Genomic DNA, 18,694 nt, shown 5'->3' with positions numbered 1-18,694 from the left:
TGTTTTCGAGGCTGAGTTGGCAAGCAGTTAGGATTATCCTGTTGAGGACTTTATATAATTACCCAGTCATTAAACACGGCTCAGTGTGAAGACAACCTGAGGGGGGCGACGTTCGTACCTCCGGGCTGTGGAAGCAGCCTGTTGTCGTCATGCTATGTTGCACCCGAGAAAGTGACTCTGGGTTGTTTGTGCTGTGGTTGATGTGTTATTGAGACCAAGCTGACTGAACGCTTGAAAAGTCCAACGCTGCTATTTTTCTCTCAGGGTAAAGCTCTGTGAGGCCTCACGAACAAATCTGATACGATGACATGAAGATGCAGGCTGTTATTGTCATGATCGCTTTGGATTGGTTTCATCTAAATGGTGCTGGGCGATGGATCTGGCGATAGTTCACCGACAGGCTGGGTCGATTTACAGTTCCGCCTCTTTGGGTGTTACACAGGTACTCATCAGTCTTCACTGTTGGCCCAGGAGATCCTTACTGAGATAATTAAGGCAGAATGTAGAGCTTCACGAGGAACTGGAGCATGCCCGTTTCAAGTGCTTTCATATCACGTTTCAACAACACAACAAAGAGATCATGGCGGGGTACAATTAAGGTTTGGAGTCGAATAGCAAGAACAAAGTAGAAATAGTGCTCTGGGTCCCATAGAGTGTTTTGGCGCGGCACATAAAGATTTGTTATAGCCCGCGAGGGGCCCTGTGATTTCCATGATGCAGAAAACAGACGGAATCTGAATCTGTGAAACGCAAAATATTGCAGAAATTGTGAAAATGTGAATGCAAGTTAGATAAATAAGTGTCTCCCTGCCCTTTCCCTTCCCTAAACGGTGCTGTTGGTCTCTCTCTCTCTCTCTCTCTCACACACACACACACACACACACACAGAGTCATGTTGAAGAGGTGGTGGGCTAGCAAGAGCTCATCACTCAACAAACGCTCAGTGCAACCACACTGGCAGACGCGAGATGTGAGTTTGTTTGACTTCATGGCTGTATGAGTCAGATTTCCTGTTGAAAAAAAAAGAAAAAGCTACACCTGTTTCTGGTCAAGCATTGTAAACAAGGAAGAGTGATGCCCGAACGTGAGAGTAGCCTCGGTCAGACTCACTTGCCCGGTGGAGGCTGTGCTGCAGAAGGTCTGTTTGGTGAAAACGGCGCAATGTTGTGTTACATCAAAATCATCGATATTCATTACATTTAGTATATTTTGTCATTGAGTTGTGGAAATTGTATTCAGCCACCGCATGATTAGACAGAAACTGAAAGAGAAAATACACAATCTGGGAAGAATAAAGCAATGTCTGGGGAAAATTTCACTGGATTTGATTGGGCCCTACCTCTGTATTGTTTCTTCTGAAGGTGCCTCATCTCTAAAGGTGAGTCAGATCTAAATTATTCATCTTGTTTTTGTCGTGGCCTCTGTGGAGCTTGAATACCACGCACCTTAATCAAGATCGTTGGCTTTGGTTATTCATTAATTGGAAATTTTAGTCTGTTAATGCATGCCCACAACAGGCCATGTCTGCGATCTAAACCTTCCACTGAAACCTTTTTGTTTGCTTTCTTGCCTCTTCCTGGAATGTAACCACTTGCCTAATACGATTAGAAGAATATTATATTACAGAGCTGTAAGTCTCATTCAATTAGTGAAACCAAAGATGACTTCAGCATCCAAGCAAAGGCTGTTTGCAAGTTATGAAGCGTTCCCCTGAATGTTGCCAGCTGATGCAGAGATCGGAGGCCTCACATACAGATGTAATATTTGACGTCTCTGTTTTTTTCTGCCCCGTTTTGCTTCCTTTGTTACGTTTCATTGCCAGATTAAACAACTGCCACGTCCTTGTAAAAGATTTACTCCCAGGCTAAAGTACGAAGGAGACGTCTCCATGAAATAACCTGGTTTTCTGTGGAACAAAGAGCCCAGTGTAGCCTGGAGAGATCTGTAACTGCATACGGTGTACATTTCCAAATGGGTGGGATCTCATCTGCATTGCCCTTCTGCCTGGTCCAGAGAAGTCTTTGATATTATGTTCTTGGATGTTTTGCAAAAACTTGCTTAGGTCAGAGATGTCTGTGCTGTCAGGCTGGCCATCTTGGTTTTAGGATGATAACAGTTAAATCCACCCAGAGCGGTAAGCTACAAGACAATTCCTGTCGTCAGCATCCTTTTTTCTTTTTGGTCTATTTTTGGTTTGTTACAAGCTGACATGACTTGCTACACACTCTGGGACCCTCTCAATCTAGACTATGATTTGCCTGTTGGCTATTTTCAACAATTGGGGGTTTTAAGGTGTTTTATGCAATGTTTTACATCTGTTTGTGACACCCTTAGAATGAGATGTTGTTAGTGGCGTTCAGCTGCCAGCAGATGCCAGCCAATTCAAGTGCATTGCTATTACTGTATCATCACCCACACACTGGTAGAAAAGGGTTGAGCCCATCCCCAGCATATAGACTGGGGCTACATTAATGATACATCTAGGGAAACACGTTTGACTTATTGTTATATTATTCATTTGACAGCAGAGCCTCCTCTGTTTTGTGTTTTGCTCAAAACAAGTACAGAAAAGATCCCTCTCAGCTGCAGAGTCTCAGATTATCTTGGTGGAATTTTTTTCACTTCTCACACTTCTCAAACTCTAATGTGTAATGTGAGAGAGGAAAATTGCCGTTCCCGCTGTAGAGATGGGAGAAAACGTCACATGTTTATGTTTGGACCAACATTCACAACCACATTAAAGCGGTTCTTCATAAGAGGTAGCTTGACCTTGATGGTTCGTGGATTCCTGTTTGGAAGCCTTGAGTTGAATGACCATTGCCATCTTGGATTTTCGTAGAAAGAAGCGACTATATTTGCAGAGAAGGTGGAGCCGGGGAGGATACCCATTGCTCTGTCCTGATTGGGTCTGAATGAGAACCCAACGACACAACGTGGTACCGACTCGTCAGTCACAAGGTAGCCGTGCCCTAAAGTTTTGTCGCCACCACAGAAACTCCAGCCAAGTGCTAAAGTACGATAAGGTTGTCAGACATCCTCTGATAGCAGTTATTTGTTGGTTTGATTAAGGGTTTACAGTCTAATGATGTGTTTTTGTATTGATTACTGATGGTGTAATTATCAGCTAATTGTAGTCAGTTTCTAATGGCAGCGTGCAGTAAATGGTTGCCCTTTGTGTGTGTGTGTGTGTGTGTGTGTGTGTGTTTTCTAAATTACTTTCCTAAACATAATGTGCTTGATGGTGTTATTAATGCCTCATTATGAAACTTGAAAGCTCAGCATTCCTGTTGGCCTCTTTTAGCTTCCCTTTTAGAAGTAACATCAACATTTACTCACCCAGAAACAACTTCTCTGTACAATATCTCCTCTTTCTGTCTGCAGAGTATTTAGTGACCTGAAGAGACCAAAGAGACAAAAAAAAAATGTTTTCAATCATTTATGTAATGGCTAATCTTGATCACTATTGGCCCATTAATAGACTATTCATCATTAGAATATAACAATAACAATTGAGTTGGTCACATTTTAAAAAAAATCAATCAGACACTCTTGGAAGAAGAGACAAACATTCAGGTTACACCTTTAATAAACTTTTCATACTTTTCTGTATTCATAATATGTGTTCAGGGCTTTGCCTTTGAGTGCCTCTTGGTGCTGTTTTTAATGCCGTATTGCCATTAGATTAATTGTGATCAAGTTTTTTTTTTTACTCACTACCCTCCCCCCAAAATCTGTAAAGGGTTTTTGACGAGAAACAAGGTCGGTGAACCACAACAGTGGTTTGTGTCATGGTCCGGTGTTCTGCAAACAGAGGAGATCGATTCCCTCTGCTCCCCTTCCCATCTTAGTTAACCTTGGATCGTGGTTAACAGAGCAAAAATCGATCCACGGCCATATTTTGTTTGTCTGCCTCCTCAGCAACGACCGTTGAGGTCACTCACTCGCACTGTCTCCCCTCGTCCATCCACCACACCGAGAGAGGAAATTCTTCACCAGCTCACTACAGTTTTAAAGACTCATTTTGCTCTCTGGTTCCCCTCAGCCTTCTGTTTCTCTCCGTCCTAGCTGTCCACCCTCTTTCCTTATTTACTGTATGCCCTCTGCCACTCTCCCGCCTATCTCCCCATCACAGCTGTCCGTCTCTCCCAGGTTTATCATTCTGTCTTATCAGCTGCTGCTGGTCCCTCTAGGCTTCCTGCACCTCATATCAGCCTTTCTGATTACACTGTAGATTATGTGTTACTGTCAGTGCACTAACAAACCAGGTCAGTGAGGCCCCACAAGACGTTCTTGTACTTGAATAAGTAAAACGTCAACTCAAATGTCAAGTACGGCTTTCATGCATATGCGCACTAAGCATGTGAATGAAAGTGTATTTTATCGATGGCTGTTTTAATGGAGACTGATTTGAACTTGCTTGTCAAAATGTGTCACACATAAACTACAACTGGCTCAGGTCAGAGTGACTCCGGAGAGCTTGCTGCTCAGCACCCTCGGTGGGCCCACTTAAGACTTGATAGATTTCCCATTATTTTCAGACAGCCATGATGGAGTACCAGGAAGCACACAGCCTGTTCTGCTTCCCTTTTCGCTTCCACTCCCCTGAGCGGCAACGCTACCCTGCTATGGCACACGAGTGGTAAGCCAGTCTGCTGCCAAGCCCTGGAGATGAATACTCATCTTCATGGGAAACAATCACAAATATGTAATCTGGAAACCCTGGGCCATATTTCCATCCCCCCCTTGTTTGGAAATCAGTCTCCGAGAGGTTTCATAGAGGCTATGAACGCTTGAACTGTGGCAGAACACCAAGGATCGATGCCAAGCTGTAACACCAGGCAATAAGTGGGATTATATTTGTCGTTTATTTGACAGTGAATGGTCCCTTGGAAAATATGAGCTGAGTTTATTGGTTTTGTCTACCCTGTGCCAACCTCACAGTCTATTCTGTTGTCTTGGCTTCTCCGCTTGCACGTGGGCAGGCCGAGCTGATTGTCAGATCGCCGTAACGCAGAGCCGGGCGCCCTCAACGACCACAGCAGCTGCAGGAGAAGCGACTGATGGCAGCACAGGTTCAAAATATGTTTAAATAATGCAACCAGCGTTGGACTTGCTGAATTGTCTGATTTCTATTCCATTCAAAGAAGACTACTTTTGACGTTGTTTTGAAGGCTCAGCCAAAAGAAAGTTACAGAGCAAGGTTGCACTGTCGGCATTAAAAATGTTTTGATTGATATGCTTGTTGTTAAATTGGTTTAAGTGCTTTGTCCAGTGAAACATATCTGCATTTTTCATTATGTTCAAGGGGCTCCTTGGTGAGTCAGCTAATCTAACCGAGCTTGAATTCTTTACAAACCTACCCCCCCCAAAAAATGATGATGCACGCTGCAGCAGCGCTTGCTGTTGTGCCATGGTGCGACAAAAGCTGGAGCAGGAGGGAAAGAGTACGGCGCTTGACACGTTGGCCATGCTGTGAGTCATGAGAAGAGCCCGGAGCTAACATTTCAGTTGACTACTCAAGGGTTAGATGCCACCTCAGCTTTAATGGGAAAGTCACGGTCGCCTGCAGAGATTCCACTGCAATGAGGACAGATGGGACAGTTAGCAAGTCATGTTATTGCTTTGACCATGAAAATGTACAGTGGAAGCAGCCGAAATCTCAGTTCTGTCCGAGAAGAGGGATTAAGAATGAAAAGAAGAGTGAAGCCCTGATCAGATATACATCTTCAGTCAGATGTCTGCCATCCAAAAGTTGCTCATTTTAGAGAAAGAGTTAGATGAGAGGAGCAACACCACTCTCACATGAGTGTGACAAATGCAAAAGCAAGGAAAGCAAATCTATATAAACCTCTCCATCTATCTTTTTCCCTCAGTAAAGCAAATGGTTACAGCACAGAGGAGGCACTGTCACAGCATGGGAAGCTCGGTGCATGTAGGTCTGAAGGCCCAGGTGAGCCAGCGCCTCGGGGTGCTCTGTATCCGATGCTGACCCCCACAGTACATTCCTAGATGCTTCCCCAGGTAGAGCGGAGAAGGGGCAGGTGAACAGCTGAGACAGCCAGAGGGAGTTTGACCCAGCAGTCACGTTGTGTTCAGGGCACATCTCTCCTCTCCTTGCTTGACCCCCCCCCCCCTTCCTGACTTTCTCTTTGTCTGCCTCTGCCTCTCCCTCCCCCCCCTCCCACCTTCTATCCAGAGAATTACGTGAGCAAGAAGGAATGAAAAGCGGTATTGTGCTCTGTTGACTGCAAGCTGTGTGTGTGTGTGTGTGTGTATGTATGTGTGTGTGTGTTTCACTGTCTGTCTTTTCTCGATTCGACTGCTACACAGCTATTGCAGACATCACAGCCTTGGCATGCCACAGTGGTCAGAGGAGCAAGGAACATGTTTTAACCGGCATTGTACTCACCATGTTTTCCATATGTCAGGGTCACATGCAACACACACACACACACACACACACACACACACACACACACACAGCATGCCTCTGTAACACCAGCGGCATAATTTGATGCTAACAAAAAAGTTGTTTTTCCAAAGACCGAAGTTCCATTACATCATTTTTACGTGTACACAAACTTGTTTCATTCACTGAATAATGCAGGTGGTGCAAAGTATCCTAGTTAAACTGCAGTGCAGATAAAACATTGCCTCGTATCAGCGGCTGGAACAGAGCCCAGGAGCACAACACTGCGTCCGCTAACATACGAGTTAGACAGAACTGCCCATGTGTGGCCTCCTTCTGGCGTCTCTCATGTGATGGTTCACAGTGAGAATGAAGACATATTTCTTCAACCCCCTGTATTGAGCCATTTAAAAAGAAAAAGTAAGTTATTGTTTCCCATAGACGGGAATAAAACAGGTCGAGGTTCGTGCTTTCACTGCTTGTAGTGTGCAATTAACAGTTTTTTTTTCTTAGTCAGGAAATGTGATTTGCATGTACTGGAACTAAAGCTTCGGATTGAACCCTCTGTACTCATTAAACGCTGACAGAAATGTGCCTGTAGCACTCAAACTTTGCATGTCTTGACAGATTTGTTATCTTGTTTACTTATCAGATAAATCCTGATTGAAATGAAAAAAAAACAAAAAAAAACATCCGTTGTAGACTACTGTGTGTAAGAACTGTTGTTGTGTGGCTGCCTGTGTTCACGCAGCCTTCAACATTTGCGAGATTGGCTTCTTTTGTTGAATACAGAAAGGGTTTTGTGAGAAAAACATACTCAAAATTTCAAACGCTTCCCAGCTCTAACTGGTGCACAAGTAAATGCTTGTTGGTATTAACTATTTCCCACTGTCATGTCTTCCAGCTCTTGAATAAAAGGCCTCAACGGTGGGCCCGTGTGTCATTCAGGGCCACTAAGGATGATGATACGCAATTGGTGGCCATTGGCCTTCTTGAGGAGTGGGTCATACACACTGGGATGCAGCTAGTTATTATTCATCGGCTTTAACCTTCTTGCTGATGTTTGCTGTGGATTCAATCTGCCTGTCCACATATTCAAATGTCAGCTGTGATTGCTGAGCCAAAGCTTGAAGGCCAAACAGTGCCCTTTTCACATACAACTCCAATGGGGTACAATCTGATAAAAATCCAAACTGATTCAACTGCTGGCCCGCATGCCATTCAGGCTGCCTTTACTGTTCGTCAGCCCTCGTCTGTGCACCCCCATTTCTAGTGTGTCTCCCTCCATCAGCGCCCCCCTGCTTGTCACCGTGGCTGCGTGTCTGTTGGCACGCATGAGCCGAGTGTTCATGTCATGTGCTCCTCATCTGGTCTGTAACCTTTGTCACCTGCTCTCCCCACTGTGTTTGCTGTGTCTACCCACAGGCCAGACAACGTGAAAATTGGCTCAGTGTCTTACATGGTTGCCCCTTGAGAGCGACTTGGAAACATAACAGCGTGAAGATTGAGCTCACTTGAGCAATAGTAACGTAGTAGTTCCAAGATCTACTCTTCCCAACAAAATGGTAATAGGTCATTTGAACTGACCTGAAGCATTAAGAAACGTCTTAACTGACGAGCAAAATCATCATCACAGTGTAAGTTCACATATCTCCAGCAAACATTTGCATTTACACAGAACATCGTTCATTCAGAGTCGTGTTTTCCCCTGGATGGAAGTCAAATATTCACTGTCATTCCAGGTCCGCTCTTGTCCATATTTGGCTCTTCAAGCTGCTCCAGTATGTTCACCGGCGAGTCTAATATCACAAAGTATTGATATCAAGCTAATGCTGAGCAGTGTTCTCATGCTGCTGCAGTTAAGGCTCAATAATAAGTGTCAAACGAGACAAAAGCACATAGGGATGCTTGCCCTTTGGGCACAAATACATAGAGCTGCTAATCTGTTTGTAGGCAGCAGCTCCACCACACTGTGTGGCTGTCAGCCTGCCCGTCTGTTGGCCTCTGTAGTCTTCCCACATCCATCACCTCCTCCGTACCCTTCTCCCTTCTCCCCTCTCTGCTTCTCTCTTTGGCAATCAGCTGGTATTATCCCTGTTATCTGGTGGTCGTATAGGCACACAGCGATCTTTTCTCTGGAATTATCCGTCTTGCTGGGTAAAACCATCTGTGTTCAATCACCCTAAAGGGTCGCAGCTACTACTGCCAAATCACTGCACTCTCTATCTTTATCTCTGGGAAGTTTGGTGCTGCAGCTAGTGTGTATGTGTGTGTGTGTGTGTGTGTAAAAGTGTGAGAGGTAGAAAGGAAAAGTGAGCTTCATTAGTTGGATGCAGCCTTATAATGCTGGGCTGCTATCACTGGTTTGGAGAGCTGAAATTAGGTCCCTGAATCAGACAGATCTGAGGTCAGTTCGTCTCAGGAAAAGATTAAGAGAAGCGTAATGCTGTGACCTCCACAGTTTCATTACAGCAATCATAGTCTGTGCTAATAAAACATGCTTTCTCTTTTCGCTTTCTAATCTTGTCTTCTATCACCCCCCCCTGTATTTGCTCTGTTGAAACAGCTGTTTTTCACTGTGCAGCCTGATGGCCTTGCTGTGTGCGTGTGAATGATTGTGTGCAATGATTAAGTTGCAGAATTCTTTAGTTTCTGCTTCTTTCTACCACTTTCTATTTGGAAACAACAGAACTTCCCTAATTTCACCAAAAAAGTTTTTTTCCTGGCTTGAGGTGGTTTTCACCCTTTTCAATACAGAGTTAATGCGATTAATGGGGCACGGAAAGGCCTTGTCTGAATAAGTTCTGCAGCGAACATTTAACTCACATTCCTGATCAGCTGTTTCTGCTCTAGCAGATGAAGAAGAAGAAGAAGAAGCTGGCAGCACGATTCTCTCAGAGATGGTCAAGGCGGCTGGTTTTGTTTCTTCTTTGAGGAAGCAACTGGTTTTGTTCCTGGTTACTTCTTCTTCTCTCTTTATTACAGCCACGTGCAGTGTAGCCTATACCGCCACCTTCTGACAAAACCACACTTCGCCTTGTTTTTCGCTCCAAACCAGTTGCAATTTCTAGTTTTGTATCCTTTTTTTTTCTTTATGACTTTTCAAAAGTTTGCTTCAAATCCGCTTGACAATTAGATGAAAACACGGCGAATGCTTATGGGGTTATATAAACTGTATAATGATTCAATTGTACCCGAACCCCTGAGCTCAAGCAGATTTGAGTGTGTGTGAATGCCTCTGCAGGTATGTGTGTGTGTGAAAAATTGCTCTGCATATGCAATCTAATCCCCAAAGAATGCATGACCAGTCAAGACTACATATGGATGCGGTTCAGCTCAGGCTTTATGCTAAATTGAACGGCTGCCTTGTGGTTCTAATTTAACAAGGTACGCCAGAGAACTTGCGCTCCCATTAGCCGAATGTAATTCTCCACTGTGTTTGTAGGCAGCTGAAAGAGCATAAAATAAGTGCATCTTGCATTTGCTAGATAAGGGCATGACTCATTGGTGCAGAATATGGATGTAAATTGGAGGCTGGCCCGGCGTGTTTTACTAATGTTTTTGTTCTGTAATGACCAACTGGTGTACAACTTTGTGTCCAGAAAACTGGCTGTATTCATTCGGACCAGCTGTATGGTGCATTATGCACTTAACATAAGGGCCCTAGAATTGAACTCATTTCATGGGGGAATGAATGGGCATATGCTTTTTGAGTAGTAAGTTTAAGAGTCGGATGGTGTAGCAGCTCTGCTCTTTGTTATTTCTGCTGTTCTGTGCACATGCTGTTACAGTATACCCCAAAGGATGCAGCTTAAACATCACAAGCTGCTGCTATACTGTATCACACTGTACTGTACCGCAGCAGCGTGGCTCCAGGGACAGACTGGAAGCTCTGCACACACCGAAGATGACTAAAGGAGGGACGGATGGAGGTGGGGAGGCAAAGACAGAGGCTGCTGAAGTCACAAGGGAGGGAATTTTGAAAGAGAGGAGTGCGGTGGCAGATACACAGCGAGGAAGACACAAGACACGATGTAGATGTGACATGTCCTCCTCTTTATTCTCTCGCTCCCTTCACCTCTCCCCATCTGTCTGTAGCCGCTCTCTTCCTAACTCCCCTGTCTCCCTTTTCATCTCCCTGTATCTCTTCTCCAGCCTGGCTCTCGTCCAGCGCAGCGTCGAACTCCCGTCTGCTCGTGGCCAATTTGGAAGGAATTTGCTCACCCATTAAAGTGCATGTTCAGTACGACTTTCATCCCTTTCCTCTTATTTTTTTTTTTTTTCCTCTCTCTCGCAGTCCCCAGCAAGCAGCCAGCCACGTCTCTCTTTGCATCCATAAAGACCGAACAGAAACTCACAGTTCAGATTCAGTGGAAGACAAAAAAAAAACCCTGTAAAGCTCAAAGAGAAATCAGCATGGAAAGGACAAACATTCGGTGTCCTTTTGGGCGCAGCTCTCCCTGCAACAATGATCTCTTTGTTCTGTAATGGGCCCAAATGAGACCTGGAAGTGTTCCTTTTCCTGCAGATCTTAACAAAGTGATCCATATGCTGTAGAGACGTGTACCATATCAGCACAAACGGAGAAATTCTTTCATATTAACAAGGACAAACCTAAAAAACTCAGACATTCTCCTCACTTAAACTACTGTCCAATCATTGCCTGCACACACACATCATGCTTATTCAAGCACACAGCAGTGCTGCAGTAAAACAAATACTCGTCTGCACACTCACACATGCTGAAGTGGACAAAAAAAAAGAACTTCACGTCACTATTGATGGATCGATAATGTTCCTCCTCTGGTTTACACCCCCACATTCACCTATGTGGAAATCCTTGATCTTGACTGCTAATAGCTGCATGCCAGATGAGCTCCTTCACCTAATCTAAAAACTTAACTTGTTTTTGCACTGGAAAAAAAAAAGTTCTTATTCAGTCTCGTCAGCAGGCGGAGTAAATCTTAAAGGATTCACCGATAAAAATTAGACGAATAAACACACCAATATAACACTTACCAAGCAAGCAATTATTGTGATGAATGGCCACAATGTGTGTTTAATAAAAGCCCCGTCAGGCCTCCAGGATGAGCTCGTTCACGCTCACTTTTTATTATTTCTTTTGCCAAAAGGATTTGTTGCAGTTGTTAAATGACAAGAATGACGCAGATGTACCACTGGAAACGAGGCTTTGAATCGATCTGTTTGGAGTAAACTGGAGTTTTCTCCCACAGACGCACCCGTTTATCTACTCATTCATACAGCCGCACAATCCAAGAATCTGAGCAGAGACGGAAAACAAGCAGGGAGAAGAATGACTCTGATTACAGCAAACTTTCTCCCTGCGTAGCCATTCAATGAAACTCAGCCAGTAGCCATGGGAGGCAGCCACAAATGTTTCCAGCCTTTGTTACCCTCTGATTTATAGTCGGTCAGTGTGTCCTTGAGGTGTTAGTCTAGATTTCCCACGAACCAATGGGCGAGCTCTGCTGGCGCATTGTGTTGCTCCGAGTAAGCTGTTGATGTTGCTTTTATGGCCTTGTAATTGTCCTCCTAATTATGGACAACAAAGAGATGAGAGGTGGGTGACTGGGAATTGACTGGTTGCATTCTAGCAGAGAAAGTAACAAGAAGATGACGGACAGGCTCTGCTGTGCTGATGTGAGAGTGGAAAAGGGAGGCTTTATAAGAGATTATGTCCAGAGTTGTGTGTGCAGGAGCAGGAGCAGGGCTCACGCTGTTCTTTTAAGTCCTGAGATGTGAAATTTTTACAGGGTTTTCTCTCTTTCTCTTTCAGTGTCAAGTGCACAGTAATGCCTATAACAAGCTGGAATTAACAGGCGTGTTGCTTTAGCGAAGCTATTCTTAAAACGTCAAAACAGAAATAGGAGGTTAGTGTAGCGTTCACACTGTTGGAGTATCAGCTGAGCGTAGAATGGAGCGACAAATCACAGTTTAATCTATTGAATCTAAGCACTGAGTAGACTGCAGAAGGCCTGTTTGGGGCTCAGTGATGATCTTGAGTCTTTTCTGGACTGGAAAGGATTCAAAATTGAAGGGTATTAAGGGAGAAAATATGGTCTTAACCTGAGGTTGTATCCTCCCCTGCCAGGCAGCACTGAGGGGACTAAATGAAAATTTTAATCATTTAATTATTCTTCTTTTGTGGCCCAAACTGTTTCAAATGAAATAATACATTCAGTGTGTGAATTATACCATTTTATCTACTTAAAAAAAGCCATTATTGAAGGAAAGACTGCTAAAAATGTGATTTATTACATTAAATAGTAGATTAAGCCGTTTGCCTCCACAGCAAACCCTTCTTTATCCAGGCCGACGCGACGCCTGTCGACGCAACCAAACCAGGAGGAAGTTCAATAAACAGATCTGCTGGAGGTCTGACTTTGCATCGGAACCAGCATTTGTGCTTATTTCACAGATTTCATATCGCGTAAATCCTCAGCGGGTTTTGGGAGGCTTTGGGCCGGATGCTGCTTTGTTGGGAGTGCTCATTGGCATTCAAACGCTGCTGGAGTGCAGCAGAGCACAGCAGCATGGTATGGAGCGGGGTGTGTGTGTGTGTGTGTGTGTGTGTGTGTGTGAGAAAAGGAGAGAATGAACCGAGAAGAGACATTTTAAATGAGTCGACTGCGGTGAAATATACAGTACACCCCTAACCTTTGGCCTGAAGGCAGCTTTAATGATTCAACAGCTACCAGCGAGAAGCGAAGCCGGGAATCGAACCTTGGTACTTTTTCTGGTATCGATCGAATTGCGTCCGTAGAATATGGAGCATCAAACTCTGTGAAGGCCTGAAAGTTGGCATTGGATGTCTGGTCATATTTGTAGCCTTGTTTACTGAGTCTCTGATCAGATTTTTACCTTGAACAAGATTTTTGGCTCCCTTTGTAAGAAGAGACTCAGGAGGAATTGTGCTTTTTGTGAACTTCACTGTTTCTGAGGCGTTTCTCTAACAAACCTCTGCACAGTGAGACTGACACTTTGATTCGCACGCACGCACAATGGCCTCTCTTCTGCGATGGCACTGTATCAATATTATGTTCTCTCCACCCTGCTCGGTTCCTGTTTGCACAGCCCAGTAAACGTACCCACCTAGTAATCCCTGATGGAGGAAATCCCAGGCAGCGGTTATTCTCTGCTTCTCTCTGTGCAGTTCACACAGACTTTTTCACTGTTTTTTCGCTCGCAGATGCTCCACTTGAATCTTGTTAAACCGACTTCACCCTCCGCTCATCGGCTGCAGTGTGGAAAAAGCTTTTTTTTTTTTTTTTTTTTTTTTACACAGGAAGATCTGTTATCAGGTTTTCTCCTGGTGCCATTTTGACCCTCTGTTGTTTCCCTCCGTCTGTCTCTCTATCTCTTTCTGTCACTTCCTCTTCCTCGCCGCTCTCCGTGAGCCTCAGGTGCTGGTGTTTATATACCTTCACACACATACACGCACTCGCAGGTCGCTCTCTCGTGCTCTCTCTCCCCTCTTAAACACTGCTTTCTGGATCAGTGCCAGGCCTGAGTGTTCATGAGTGTCACCATTTGCTCGTACAAGTCCTCTGGGGGAAACGATCATGCCTTTCCCTGCACTCAGACATGCACCCTGCAGACATTAAAGAAAAAAATGCCATCCACGCACATTTTTTAGACGTGCACAAGACACACAGAAAAAGACAGGGACAAATGAGTCAGCAATCAGAAGCATACACTTTACATCACAGAAATGTCTATCTGTTGTTCCATGAATGCCACCTGCCGCTGAACAACAGCCTATTTCATGACGTGGGTCTGAATCGTGTGTCACGGCGCCCTAATTCCCTCCGTTCGGCTGCATAATGTCCAGCCAGCCGGCGTTGGTGTTTTCTGAGGAGTAGCCTCCTCTGAATGGGTGAGTCAGTGAAAAACACCGGGCTCGCACCGAGGGAAGCTCTAATGCTGAGACATTTAAAGTGACTGACCGAAGCCTCGCGGGCGCTTTGAGGGTCAGGATCCTGCCGCCGAACAATGGTCCTTCAGAGAATGGAGAGCAAGATAAAAAGGTGAAAGGTGGAGACTGATAAAAGGGTGGAGGAGAGAGAGAGAGCAGCGTGGTTACAGCAAGTTTATTCCAACTGTGTGCTTGTGCCGTTTAAGCAACTACTCATCAGAGCAGCTCACAGTGTGATACTCACACACACACACACAGACATTGTTGGAGCTGCAGTCTCTCATTAGGCCTTCGAGCACCTTCACGGTGCTCCAGTGTTAAGGCTGCCCTTGAGTGATTTTCTGTTTTTTGTTCACTCAAATCTTTTTCTTTATATCCTTTTTTTCCCCCTCTTTTTTCATGAGTTATATAACACAATTAGATTCTTAACAATCAAGACCTTTCGTGTTATTTGATAGAAAAAAACAGGAGGGCTTTGGTGTTTGTTAAAAATCCTTGATGAGCGCTGTGATGAAAGCCAGTGTGATTTTTGAGTAACAGAACTGCTGTTGCAGCTCCAGTGCAGTACAGAGATATGACCTTCATTGTTCCAGGGATTTATGCATGCAGTGCAGTTTTCTGTGCCGTGCAGAATTTATGCCAAACCAGGCAGCAGTGATTTCTTTCCTTTCTCTTTAAACACATTTACAGTTAAGGTATTTCTTGGGACGAAAGACGTGCTGTGCTCAGTGCTAATGGGCATGAAGAGGCTTCCTGATTTAGTGAAACAGCTTAAGCAGCGTTAAACAGTGCTCATAGACCTTTGAAACTCATGATACTTGCTGAAACTGTCAGTGCGGATGATGCGAGATGTACAGTTTTGATGTGGGCAGCAGCTCAAGAGGTTTGCTGTGTTTGTGGCATTCAGAGTTTATGGTCCCTCTTATGTGGTCTGCCACTGGGAGGCATATTTGAAGTCACTGTGATGGGAATTTCACTATTTTCTAACATTTTATAGAGTTAATGGTAATGATAATGATTCGGTGTAGAGTTTTCTCTTAACTACTCCTAATGCAGCTGTACAGTTTATTACAGATTTATGTTTTTGATGTTTTAGTGGATCAAAATGAATCAAGAAAATAATTGCGGTCCTTCCAGTCATTGCATACACCGTTGGGCTGAATGTAGATCTAAATCAATCAATTAATCAACTAGTCAACTGACAGAAAGTTCACTGTATTGTGTGAAGTAAGCAAGCGAAAAACTTAATGTCACGTCTGGGCACAATCTGTGTGTGTGTCTGCGTGTGTGCGTGCGTGCTTCTACCTGGGAGGTGCTGATCTGTAACCGTCCTGTTCAAAGTCCAGTCAAACGTTCCTTTAATGCATTTCACTCAGAGTCTTTTGGTGCGTTCCATTCCTGTGCCGCTCACCCAGCCGCCTGAGCTCAGCAGAAGCAGCGTGTGCTCTGCGGCCCACAAAGACTTCGCCGTCAAAGATTCCCCACGTGGACCACCTGCAGCTGATGGACCAATTAAAATCACCACCCACCACCCCCCTGACCCAAATGCTTTGACACACATACACACACTCACACCCACAATGATAACAGCTGGAGAGAGTGGAAGCAATCAATAAATAATTGATGATAATTGGCTTCCCATTCATAATTGATACACTCAGATACCACTAAGAGGCCCCACCTGAGTTTCGTGTGTGTGTGCCTGTGTACCCAGTGGTCTTGTCACAGAAGGCGTGCGAGCATGTGCTGTGTGTCGCTTCTCCGCTTTCAGATTGTATGAAATTTTGTGTTGGGGGTGTTGGAGACCGGGCGTGAGTTCGCTCTCTGCTTCTCACGCGCACAGCAGCTTTTCCACATGCCGTCCTCCAAAATGTTATCTCCTCCTGTAGCTGCACAGGCAGGAAACTCCTCCGCTGATAAGCAAATGGAGTGTGTGCTCCAGACTCAACATGCTCCCTTGTCAGAGATGTTGTTGCATATTATCACAGCATACTTTCACTGTTGAACAAGAAGTTATGATCCTATATTGGCAAGGTGCAGCCATGCAACTTGTGTATTCATTTATCTTCCTCCAGGCTCTTAGACTGGTCAGTGGAAAAGTAACTAAAGTATCCACCAATGCAAAGCCTTAAATAACTGGTAAGTGTAAACTCTGAGTCTCCCTGCACATAAATAATGTCCGCCTTTTCTTTTTCCACGCATTCCTGCAGATCACCACTCTGATCAACCATAAAGACAAGCCAAAGAAGTCAGAGCGCACCCTGGCAGCCATACACAGGGTGGGCCAGGCAGTGAGCGTGGCTGTGGGTCGCTTTGTCGCCGTCGGGGAGGCCATCGCCACCGAGAACCAGGAGCTGAAGGATGAGATGGGTCAAGCCTGCTTCGAGGCACGCAGAGCAGGTACGAATCTTTGTCTGCGTCGTATTATGGCTGTGTGACGTTCATGAATGGCCACTGAGGATATTAAAGCCAGTCAGCCAATGAGACTTACTGTCTCCTCTTCAGTGTTTATTTGTTAAGACAAACAGTGACAGTCTCATTAAGCACCCGGCATCACCTGCAGGCGTCGCAGGGTTATCAGATTTCAGCACATTTCGATTTGTCTGGACAGCCTGGTTGTCAAACAGCATTATACCAGAAGACCTCCAGAATGATCTAAAGACATTGTTGTTATTAGGTTGGAAGTAAAGGCTGAAAAAAAGTGCTTCTTCACTCCAAGGGTGCTGTGTGGAAGGAATGTGTCTGCCCTGGCTTGGAAAGCACAGCTGTAATAGATTCTGAAAGAAGGCTCGCAGAGACTTTATGTGTCAGCCTGTTGGCAAGATTGAAGGTGTAGTTTTCCTGATATTCACTGCCACATAGATTGCTCCTGTGTTACCTTAAGAAGTTTCTCAACCTGAGGTCAGGACCCCTGTTTTATTTTGATTTTTTCAGTCTTCGGCTGGGAGTTTACATTTCTCCTCACAGCTGCAGCTTCCTTCCCGTTCAGGTTAGTTGATAGACTTGCGAACTATCCAGGGTGTAGTCCGCCCCTCGCCCGGTGTGTAGCTGCAAGTGGCCTCATCTGTTTGGATGGATGCATGTCAAGTAAAAAGCAGCAACTGAGAAAGACAAAGAGACACGGAGGGTTGTAGGAGGGGTGGAGGCAGTGACAACCGGTGTGAAGAAACAAGAGCGTGTGGATCACTCCTCAGCTTTTATTGAACCTGAGAAAGAGGTGATGGTTTTGTCAGGAATTTGTTTCTCTCAGCGTTTCCACACTATCTTCTAACATTTTGCCGTTAAAGCGCCGTCTCAAAATCCTCTCACGCACGCGTCAGCCGTATCTTCCCGTCTATCTCAACGTTCCTGCAGTTCTTTGTGTAGATAGCCGTCACCACTTGCTTGGAGAAACAACTCTTTCTATCTGGAAACTTGGTTCTTATCAGGCAAAACAAGGACCTCATATAGCCTCCTACGGAGCAGACTGCAAACAGTATCACACTGGATAAGAATTTAGACACAACACTGTGATAATAGGTTTATGTTGGGGGATCCAGCTTGTGTAGCAAAGCGTTTAATCCTCACACAGTGCTGATTTGTAAAGACGGCTAAAACTCAGACAAAGAGAGCGCTGGTGGGAGGAGGAGAGTAGACTGATGAGAAAATGCGTGTGTGTATGTTTGTGTGTGTGTGTGTCCAACCATAAAGCCAAGTAAAGTATATGTGTGCGTTGCCCACTGTCACTAATTTATTCCAGTTCTCACTTTCCTCTTCGGGAGGTGTTTTCACAGTTTTGCCTTGCACTTCTCCTGACAGACACTGCACAACTGTTCCCTGATTAAAAAAAAGAAGACGTCTTTGTCTTCTTTGCCATCTTTTCAAAAAGATGGAGACATTTCGAGGCATGGAAAAAGACAGTCTTTAAGTCTCCGGCAGAGAGAAGGGCTAGTTAGTAAAGGATTGACATTTCTCTAATACCTAGCTGCAGGCAGAGTTTAATCAGGCAGGCTTCAGCCTTGTGTGCTGTAATGAATGAAATAAAGGCAGGCTGAAAGCACTAGTTTAATTAGATGCTACCCATCATCAGAGCGGTGGTGAGATCCAATGAGGCAGGTCAGTGAAGGCAATCTGCGTTGGATCTCTGTCTCTGTCTCTTTCACTCAGTCTCTCAGTGTCATTCTCACATTCACGTGATTCTCTCACTTTCTCCTTCTCCCTCGGGAAGCTTCAAGATAAGATGGTAGTTAGGATGAAGACAAAATCCTAGCACTTACACTATGTGTTTTCATACGGGACTGCATGTGGGCTGCAGGTGGAGGGCAATGAGTTGAATGTATACGCCAAAATTCATAGCAATCCAGCGACAG

General features: G+C 44.8%; 1 protein-coding gene across 2 annotated transcripts in view; it reads left to right on the top strand.

The window, feature by feature from the left end:
* The window catches only part of ctnnal1 (catenin (cadherin-associated protein), alpha-like 1), a 45,655-nt gene that overhangs the window by 10,412 nt on the left and 16,549 nt on the right, over window positions 1-18,694 (top strand). For both annotated transcript variants that reach the window (XM_076755102.1, XM_076755101.1), the window contains exon 2: window positions 16,556-16,745. In XM_076755102.1, the coding sequence (XP_076611217.1) occupies window positions 16,556-16,745 (190 nt within the window). The remainder of the gene's footprint in view (window positions 1-16,555; window positions 16,746-18,694) is intronic.

Source organism: Chaetodon auriga, chromosome 17 (genome assembly GCF_051107435.1).
Source record: "Chaetodon auriga isolate fChaAug3 chromosome 17, fChaAug3.hap1, whole genome shotgun sequence".
Classification (NCBI taxonomy): Eukaryota; Metazoa; Chordata; class Actinopteri; order Chaetodontiformes; family Chaetodontidae; genus Chaetodon; species Chaetodon auriga.
Note: the sequence above shows the minus strand (reverse complement) of the source record. Positions and strands in the feature narration are given on the sequence as shown.